Source organism: Elephantulus edwardii, unplaced genomic scaffold, assembly GCF_000299155.1.
Source record: "Elephantulus edwardii isolate Elephantulus edwardi_28Jun2011 unplaced genomic scaffold, EleEdw1.0 scaffold00345, whole genome shotgun sequence".
Taxonomy (NCBI): Eukaryota; Metazoa; Chordata; class Mammalia; order Macroscelidea; family Macroscelididae; genus Elephantulus; species Elephantulus edwardii.
In genome coordinates this window covers 1521879-1532454 of record NW_006400095.1, presented here as the reverse complement: position 1 = coordinate 1532454, position 10576 = coordinate 1521879, and the positions used below count along the sequence as shown (strand labels likewise).

At 41.5% G+C, this 10576-nt stretch overlaps 1 protein-coding gene across 1 annotated transcript in view; it reads right to left on the bottom strand.

Annotated features, from left to right (window-relative positions):
* Positions 1-5451, bottom strand: part of AASS (aminoadipate-semialdehyde synthase) — a 51683-nt gene extending 46232 nt beyond the window's left edge. The window contains exons 1-2 of the mRNA XM_006901797.1: positions 5242-5451; positions 964-1140 (exon numbers count right to left, since the gene is read on the bottom strand). Of these exons, the coding sequence (XP_006901859.1) occupies positions 964-1140; positions 5242-5451 (387 nt within the window). The remainder of the gene's footprint in view (positions 1-963; positions 1141-5241) is intronic.
* Between the last annotated feature and the right edge of the window lie 5125 nt (positions 5452-10576).

The window sequence follows — 10576 nt, the reverse complement described above, 5'->3', positions numbered from 1 at the left end:
CATTAGAAACTAAATTTGCACAGCAGACCAGCACTGCAGTATTAAGGGTTTATTGCTCAAAACGGCTTCCCTCTCCCTTAACTTACTTTGCCATGTGGATGGGAGGGAATGTGTGAGTAAGGTGTGTTAGAATATCCACAAGGGGATTGGCTAGTCTTACTTATCCACAAGGGGATTGGCTAGTCTCACCATTAAACAAGGCAGATCAAGCAGCAGCAAAGGGGAAACACCACCAGCAGCAAAAGAAGCAAGAGAATATGATGCATCCTTCTTGCACCAGCCAGACTAGACCAGAGAGAACTACAGGAGCAATAGCTAGAGCAGACACAGCAGAGAACCAGAGGCCTAACATGAGACAGAGTGAACCTTGGGACTGCTACTCCACGGAACCAGAGCTAAGGGCCTTTTACTCAGGTTTGCTGGAAGACTGGAGGGGTGTTAGTGGAGGGTAGAGCCAGTATCAGAAGGACTGAGAACTTTGTAACCCTGGCTTAAAGCCATGAGGCTCAAGGCTGAGACTCCTGCAGGCACATTTCAGAAGCTGTCCTGACTGCATTCTGCTACTAACCTGATATGGTTCTGTGTGTGAGCTTTTGCATCCGATGTTGGACCCAGTAAAATATTAATATTGGTGCTGGAATGAGGAGAAAGAGGTGTGGGAGTGTGGGGTACATGTCTGACCTCATAGGATTGGTTTTGTGTTGATGATATTGTTGACAGGGGCAGTTCCCCTTTGAGAGAAAGATCAGATGTGGCTGTCCCCACATGGCCCTTGCTCTTTTTATAAGCACTAAAAATCAGTCAAACTATCCAGGTACCAGCCTGTAAACTACTTTTTCTAAGGCTGTGAATACTACGATGCATTTCCTTGAAGATGAAACAAAACAAAAACTCCATGAAGAGTTAAAAGCAAAAGATATTGTTCATTCATGTTAACATTTATGAATATTGGTCACCAATTACCTGTTTTAGAATCTCATCCAACAAGCCCATGTTAGCCTCTTGTGCTTTTATTGTGTGGGAGAAGAAGGCATAGGTCTTCTTGGGCATTAATTTGTCCTCTGGGGGTCTCTTAACTCCCAAAATTAGACAAGCTTCAGAAATATCCTCCTGAAGAATACCACCAGCTTTGACATATTCCTGGGGATATAATTGTGATGAAAGGTCATTCCTCTCCCTTTCTGGATTTATATTTTTGCTAATAAATAGGACTGTCAAATAAAGCTAGAACTCTTTGAAAGAATACAAATTCTGTATAGAGCACATGAATAACACAACTAATACTTAAAGTTCTGATTGCTGGGTAAAGGAGGTCTAACAACTTGAATTTTGTAGAAAAAGAAAATTTAGCACATACTCTCATTTAATAACTATTTTACCTTGATGAGAGCCACTATTGTAAAAATTGAAGGGCATACACTTGTGAAATGCTGTATATTTGTACCAGTAATACACTAGAAATAGCAAATGTTAGTGATTCACTACCCAGTTAATGTTTTTAAATGAAAGACATTTATCTACAATGTCTACTTGCCATTTATTTTGGTTCCGTTCATTTTACATTGACCAGGGATTTCTAGGAATTATTTCTGTCCTATTTTTAATAGTAAGAAGCCCTGGTGGATAGTGGGCTCATCATTGAGCTGCTAACTAAAAGGTCAGTGGTTCAAGCCCATCAGGAGAAGATGAGGTAACTGGCTTCAGTCAAGATTTAGAACCTCAGAAACTCTATGGTGAGACTCTCCTCTGTCCTATGGGATTGCTGTCAGCAGAAATGAACCTGATGACACTGAATTCGGTTTTTGTTTGTTCACTTGGTTATAATATTGTGAACCACTTTCAAGGTGAGATGATAAAGACACAACAAGTCAGAATCACATTAAAACAAGGCAAAAGTGCAAAGAATCTTAAGATCCCTAGATTATAACACTGTGTGAAAACGGTAATAAATATCACAAGACAAAAAACAAAAAAAACCTATATGTGCATATATTTATATGTAGGCATATACATACACACACTTACATAGGAGAAAACTCAGTGAGGTTATCAAGGAAATGTGGAAATTTCATTAAGTGGGTAGGATTTGGGGTAAGGGAGGTAGGAAATACAAAGTGATACAGTCAGTGATAGACACTGAAACACACACAGATATAGAGAAAGGAAGGGAAGGAAAGATTTATGGCATAATGAGTAAATTAATTTGGAAAAGTAGACTGAATATCATGCTGGTCTTTAACAGTAATATGAGCTGTAGTATACAACATATAACAGTAATAGTAATAATAATATTCATTGCTAAATTATTTAGTAACAATCACTGGCATTTCTATCACACTCTGTTAAGGTCTTTGCAGGAGTTACCTCATTTAGTTCTCCTAAAACTCTAAAGAAGTAAATAATTACTCTGGTTTACTAACTGGGCAACTGAGGTTTATATATTTGTCCAAGATCACACAGAAAGCACAAGGAGACAACAGTCACTTCAGATTTTTCAATAAAAGGGCATTATGAACAGGACAGAATTAGCAGAGCATTAATGTGGCAGCTGTATAAAATGAAGACAAATCTAGTCACCTTCTTTAAAGCAAAGTAAAGCTGGATACGAGAGGCATAAACTTGTAGTTTCTGCCTGGCTTCTCTGAAAACATGCTTGTTCATTTTGGAAAAACCTGGCTAATGCCCCCCAGTCCATTCATACAATGGAGTTACTACAGTCATTAGAATAAAACAGGACAAAGTGAGACTTCAGAGTGCTGTACACAGTGGCTGGCAAGGTGAACTATCATGAATAAATTGTACCGAGGAAGCATTCTATTTACTTTGGTCTTTCCAATGCCAAGTGGTAATAAAGTGACCCTTGAAAGCATTTTATATTCATTTTTTGGGAGGTGGAGAGGGAACATTCCACTGCCATCAAGTCAACTCTTATTTATAGTCAACCTGTAGAACGGAAAACTGCTCACAGGGTTTCCAAAGTCACATATTGTTATGAGTTAATTACCTCACCTTTCTCTCCTGGATCAACTGATGGGTTCCAACTGCTGACCTCTTCTGTGATCAAATGTCTTAAACACTGTGCCACTCTTAAATTCATTAAAATGTTCCTTATTTTTCACAAACAGGTTCATTTTATTCCCACGTAACTCTAAACATTATTTTATTATGTTTTAGGTGAAAGTTTAGAGAGAAAATGAGGCTCCCACTTGATGATTTTGACATAAATTGTCCCATGACATTTGTTAGCATTTTCACAAGGTGTCCGTATTCTCAGCACTTCCTTTCTGTTTGTTTCTTTTCCACTGACCTCACTTCCCTTCCTTCCTTCTCATGTTTAATTTTGGGTAAATGTTAGCCAGTTGATAGCTTAAGGGAGTACATTAATCATGAGTCGGTGACACTGTTTCTTTCATAAGCCAAAAGTGACCTTCAGGTCAGGCTTCAGTTCACAGGGTATCTCAGGGCAACAGTGTCCAGAGTTCTTCTCGTTCCCATTGGCTCAGCAGCTCTGGTCTTCCTTAGAAAGTTGAATTTTGTTCTATATTCTCTCACACACTATTTGGGACTTTCTGCTTTGTCCTCGGCCAGTGTGGTCAGTAGTGGTGGCTTGGCACCATCTAGTTCTGGTCTCAGGTGAGATGAATTAGTGTGAGCTATTCATTAGTCTACGTGTGTTCTGTTGTAGAAACTGAGGAAGACCTCATGCACTTGCTGCGGAGGGTCAAGGACTGCAGCCTTCAGTATGGATTGAGGCTCAATGTCAAGAAGACAAAGATTCTCACCACTGGACCAATTGGTAGCATCAGGACGGATGGCGAAGAGACTGAGATTGTTCACAGCTTCAGTTTGCTCGGCTCCACAGTCAACACTCTTGGCACCAGCAGCCAGGAAATCAAAAAAAAGTATTGCCATGGGAAAGTCTGCTGTTAGGGATATCTCTAAAGTACTCAAGAGCAACGGTGTCTCTCTGGAGACTAAGGTGTGGCTGATACAGACCATAGTCTTTGCAATCACTTGTTATGCATCAGAGAGTTGGACAATGACTAGGGAGGATAGAAGGAGAAATGATGCCTTTGAGCTATGGTGCTGGAGAAGAGTATTGAATGTACCATGGACTGCGAAGAAAACAAACAGACTCATCCTGGAGAGGGTTAAACCAGGCTACTCCTTGGAGGCAAGGATTCTGGGGCTTCGTCTGACATACTCTGGACATGTTGTAAGGAGAAACAGGTCCTTGGAGAGGGACATCATGCTTGGGAGGGTGGACAGACAGCGCAGGAGGGGAAGACCCTCTATGAGGTGGATTGATTCAGTGACTGCGGTAATCGGGATGGGTGTGTCAGAGGCAGTGTGATTGGCACAGGATAGAGCAGGGTTTAAGGCTGTTGTACATAGGGTTGCTATGAGTCACAAACGACTCGACTGCACATAACAGCAACAGCAACATTCATTAGTCTTGTGAACTAGAATCTTCTTTGAGGATTGGTTTCTTACTCTCTTTTGCTTCAGATGAAAGATACCAATCATTGTTTTTTGTTGGCCTCATAAACTTTCAAGGCCCTAGACACTCAAATGAAGACATAGTCAGTTCTCCTTATGCCAAGTGACAAAATAGTCATCTGAGACTACAGTCTTTTACCATTTGACCCCATAAGCAAACCCTCAAGGTGCTGAGCTATGTCTGGGAAATCTCCAAAATTGTGCCCTCTGGGAGATTTCTTAGGGAGCTCTAGTAGCCTTGTGGTAAGGAACTGCTCTGACAATCCAAAGGTACATGGTTTGAATCCGCAAGAGAAAGATGGGGAATCTCCTCTTGTACAATGCACTGTGTCTCAAAACCTGCTGGAGGGTCATTTATAAGTTGGTTCTATCTCAATGGTACCAAACAATAACACACACTGTGGTTAGTTATATATGCAGTACACGTAAGTATGCAAATACATTTCTCCACAGGTATGCATTCACATGCATTTCTTTGCATATAGCTGCATATATATATGTAAAATTGAAGATGGGCTTCAGGCCTTTTGTTCGGGTCGCTATGAGTCATGCTCAATTAGAAGGCAATCAACAAAAAACAAGATCTATCTAAGTAATGACACACATAATGTTTTATGTTGCTATTGCTCTTGCAAAATTGGCTATGTTCTACCAATTTACTCAAATGATTCCTTTTCCTGGTGTATGGTCTTCCTATACTTTGGTCTATTCCCACGTATTTTGAAAATCAGAAATATTTACCTTGTCGTGAATGGCCCGTCGATTTGAAGGCTGTATCAGGACCTTGTAGCCCAGATTGGTGATGCCTTTGATGTGTTTGGGGGCTAGCGGTGCTCGTCTCTCCCAGGCATTCACGTCCTCACGTCGGAGGGCCACCACGGCTTTGTGGTGGAGGCCCCGGAAGGGGCTGAGCCCCAGCCTGCCTAGTGTGCTCTGGTGGGCTCGCAGCATCTCGAAGCGTGGAAGCTGTGCAGACAGCATCAGCAAGCTAGATGGCAAAAAGCAGGGAGGGCTACTGGTCAGTCCTGGTCTCCACAGGAGTCAGCTGTAAAATAGTCAACAAACTCATGCGAGCAGATGAAAGAGAAGAGAAGGAACACCTGGGAAAGTGGTAAGCTGCTTAAATAAGCCCAGGCTTCTGAAACAGGGTGCACTGTTCCAAAATAAAGTGCAGAGTAATTTATGCAACATGAACCACTAATTGCCAAGCTGATAGTTTTAAGTATGTTTTTATTACACATTTAATCAATATAAGGAAGCTCTGGTGGCCTACTGGTAAGAATTTGCAATGCCATCTCAAAAGCAAGTGGTTCGAATCCACCAGCTAACTCATGGAAGAAAAGTTGGGTAACTTACAGCTTCTATGTTGCCTGGAAGGGTGGAGGGACAGTGCAGGAGAGGAAGACCCCAGATGAGATGGATTAAGACAGTCACTGGGCTAATGGGGGTAGGTGTGGCAGAGTCAGTAGTCTGGTTCAGGATAGAGAAGGGTTCCAAGTGTCGCTATGAACTGCAGGTAACTTGATGACACATAATCACAACAACAACATGTGGTTGTTATGAAGTGTTGTGGAATATGACTCACAGTGATCCTATGAACAACTGATCTGAACCCTGTCCTATCCTGTGCCATCTTCACAATCTCCAACACCCTCCAGCACATTGCTGCAGTCACTGTGTTCATTCACCCGGTTGACAGTCTTCCTCTCCTTCACCATCCCCCCACCCTTCCAAGTATGTGTCCCTCTCGAAGGAAAAACCTCTCCTAGCTACACACCCAAAGTCCATAAGACTTCATCTTTGCCTCCAACAAGCCCTCTGCACCTTCTGTAAAATATATCTGTTGTTCCTTTGGCCGTCCAGGGGGGATTCAGTCTCTATGAGTGGGTCTCAAACTCCAAGGCAATCACTTTTGAGTTCTAGAAAAATTAATCTCCAAAGCAAACCCAGGAGGATAACCAAAAGCAGCCCATTCAGATTGGTCCCTATCCTGATGACATAAGTCCTTAGAGTACAGAATAAAACTCTTCAGTTTAGCTCTCGCCTCTGTCCTGCTTCCCCTTTGTTCATGACTGACAACCCAGGATCAGCACGCGAAATGTTTTCTATTGGCCAATGATAAGAGATATATACACATAAAGGGCACATATTTAGAACCTTTAAGGCACCTGGACATTCCCCAGTGATTCAGTTACTGAATTTTACAAAAGCATCAGGATTGCACACATCAGAAATGTAATAAACTAAGAAAGCAACCAAACCTGGTCTCCCACCACAGCTGTTAGAAATCTGAGCCACACCCTCCCCACCTGAGAGGTCTCAGCCCACCCTCTCTGCTCAGCCTCACCTGCACTCTGTTCTCTGTTCCCAGTCCCCTCTCCCTACTACATCATAGTGGTGTACAGGTGGCCCAATGGGTAAGGAGTTGTGCTGCCAACCCAAAAGCAGGCGGTTCAAAACCCTCTAGGTGCTCAGAAGGAGAAAAGTGAGCAAGCCTCACCTGCGCCATTTACAGTCTCTGAAAACCCACTGGAGGGTCAACTATGAGTCGGTTCCAGTCAGATGGTAATGAACAACAACAATATATCAAACCACATTATATTAAATCACCAACTGCTCTAACCAGCTAATTACTATTCCAGATTATTCTACTCATTCAATCAAAAAAGATTTCTAAGACACTTAATGATGTGTCCAAAATAGAATAGATATACACATTTTAAAAGCATTAGTATCTCTCCCTTTCATGATTCCCCAACATTCTCAGGCCCTCAGGTCTCCTGAGAAGTTGCTGCCCCAGTTGCAGTATGTGCTATGTTCTGGTGGGAAAACTGTTTAAATTGTGTAAATCTGAAGAAATGGCCAGTCCTTATCTCGCCAATCTTACTGCCAGTGTCCACCTGGGACAATGGTGTCCCATATTGCATCAAAATTCCCATCACCTCAATTTTCCCCTTGGTTTCAGCAAGACTTCCACTGTCAAAGACACATAACATCCACAAAATTTCAAAGCAGGAACTAATGCTGTCATTAAAAAGTTAAATTCACATCCTGTCCGTTTTCAAATGACTATGTGCATTTTGAAGCCAAATGTCATTTCAGATGATATGCAAAAAAAAAGGAAAAAATATATGTGTCAATAACTAAACTCAACGGAGGAAATAAAAGATTTCTACCAACTTTTATAGTGTGAAATTAACCAAACATGCAATTAAGATTCATTAATTATAACTGACAACTAGTGACTAGAATACAGAAGTTGGAAACAAAGTAGGGCAAGTCAGAAATTATGGACTTGATGACAGAAATGAGACTGGAGGTCAAATGACTGGATTTTGTACAATCAATGACTTCTCTATAGCAAATATCATCTATTAAAAAATACAAACACAGGGAACTCTGGTGGCCTAGTGGCAAGAAACTGCACTACAATCCAGAGGTGTGCAGTTTGAATCCACCAGATACTCTGCTGGAGAAGGAGGGACAATCTCCTCCTGTCCAGTCAAATCCAATTTGACGTTATTCACACACACACACACACACACACACACACACACACACACACACACACACTGCAAACAGTGACTATATGCATGGATCTCACCGAATAAGACTACACAGGAATCAGACTGACTACATTTATGGAAAGAATCACTGGAAAAGCTCAGTAGCAGCAGTCAACACTGGGCCAGTGCTGATTATGGAACAGACCTTCAATTACTCATGCACAAGTTCAAATAAAGCTGAAGAAAATTAAAACAAGCCTACAAGAACCTAAGTATGACCTTGACTGTATCCAAGTTGGAAGACGAGGTTACCAAAAAAACTCATCCTAAAAAAAAAAAAAAACCCAAATCATGTACATGAAGGAAAAACAGTTAAAAAAGAGATGAGTTGAAATTTTAAAATTTTTTAAAAACCCAAAACTCGGCCTGTCCACTTTCTTAGGGCCACCTGGCAAAAAACTGAATGCCGTGTATCTATGATCGATCACATAATCCCATTGATGTGATATGGGCCTATCTAACCCCAGTTGCTTCAGAAGAATGATCTGTCACCTACTCCAAAAATCAGCCATCAGAAACCAGAGGGATTTCCTGCTTCAATGTATCCAACAATTAACTCTCCTAATGCTCTTTCAGCCAATTACGAATCTTGTAACTTTTAGCTCCTGATCCAATTACATAAGAATGCATCCTGTTTGGTAGTCGGACAGAGTGGCCATTTTCACGCTGAGATAAATGATGTTTCTCCAGTTTGTACCATCTCTATGCATCAATATAAATTTCATTTGCCTGCTATTAAAATGACCCATCATGTTATTCTTGGATAAAACCAATTCCAAAGTGAGTGATTCCTTCGAGCACACACATATGTCCAGGAACGGTCTCACCCCACCCGACCCCAGCAGAAACAATAGTGCATTTATGTACCCACAGATGACCACATGGCCTCTATCTTCTATCCTGAATCACAATCCTTAGACCAAGCCCACGCAAATGTGTTCAAATCATCTCCTCTCAGCACAATATTGATTTATAACCTTAGCTTCCCCCAGTCAGGGACACTCATCCACCTGTCCTCCACCACCTCTCTAGCCCGGGCTTGGGGTCCAGCAGTGGCACGAGAGGCTTATAAAACATGCACATGTATTTGCAAAGTCAGACTTTCTATAAGAAATAAGAAATAAAAGGGAAGAGTTACAGGAAAGGAATTCATAGTTCCACTTGGGAATTTACTTTTGCTATCACCAGTAGCCAGGAAATCAAAAAACATATTGCGATGGGAAAGTCTGCGGTTAGGGACCTCTCTAAAGTACTCAAGAGCAACGGTGTCTCTCTGGAGACTAAGGTGCACCTTATACAGGCCATGGTTTTTGCAATCACTTGTTATGCATCAGAGAGTTGGACAATGACTAGGGAGGATAGAAGGAGAATTGACGCCTTTGAGCTGTGGTGCTGGAGAAGAGTATTGAATGTACCATGGATTGCCAAGAAAACAAACTGATTCATCCTAGAGAGGGTTAAACCAGGCTGCTCCTTGGAGGCAAGGATTCTGGGGCTTCGCCTGACATACTTTGGACATGTTGAAAGGAGGGACAGGTCTTTGGAGAGGGACATCATGCTGGGCAGAGTGGAGGGACGGCGCAGGAGGGGAAGACCCTCTATGAGGTGGATTGATTCAGTGACTGGGGTAATCGGGATGGGTGTGTCAGAGGCAATGAGATTGGCACAGGATAGAGCAGGGTTTAGGGCTGTTGTACATAGGGTCGCTATGAGTCACAAGCGACTCGACGGCACATAACAACAACAACATCATCTTTTAAGGGAACTCTTAAATGATAATTGCTGTAACTGTCTTTTGTACACAACATAAGTTATCACCAATTAGATATTAACATGCCAAGCACTAAAGTAAGTATTGTATAGACTTAGTTTTATTTCCTAGGAATTATCGAATAAGCAGGTACATTTGAAATATGGAGAACTGAACTATTCTGCTGGAACTGCTATTTTTAAGCAGCAGTAGCATTCCTCAGTTACTGTTTAACATTTAAGATTTTCTTTTTTACCAAAGTGTGCAGACATACCCTTTGTAGACCTGTCACATGCTACTGTAAACTCCTGCCAGCTCCTGCTTCTGAAAGAAATCAGATCCACATGGATTGACTTTAAATACAGTCATTGATCATGTCTCCACCCAGATAGCTCTCAGACCCATTCTTGTATTCTGTTCTTTTTTTGTGTCCCTGCCAAGGTAGATGCTACCTCAAGTTTAAGTATCTTTTAGAAAAAAACATTTATTATAGCAGGTATTCATTTTTCTAACCACTAAGATCTTGGAAACTTCCATCTTGGACTTTTCTGGACCCACTATTTATTTGATTACAAAGTCATCAAGAAATATTCAATGGCTAAGAATTCCAAATTGTTCCTAGATAGGGTATTATAAGTACCTGATAATTCATGGAAATGCCTAAATTGCCTCTCTTGGGTTTTGTTCTTTTCCCAGAACATGAGGAAGTTAACCGGATGCGGGCTGCTGGCAATGTCTTCAATGAATCAGAAAACAGAGA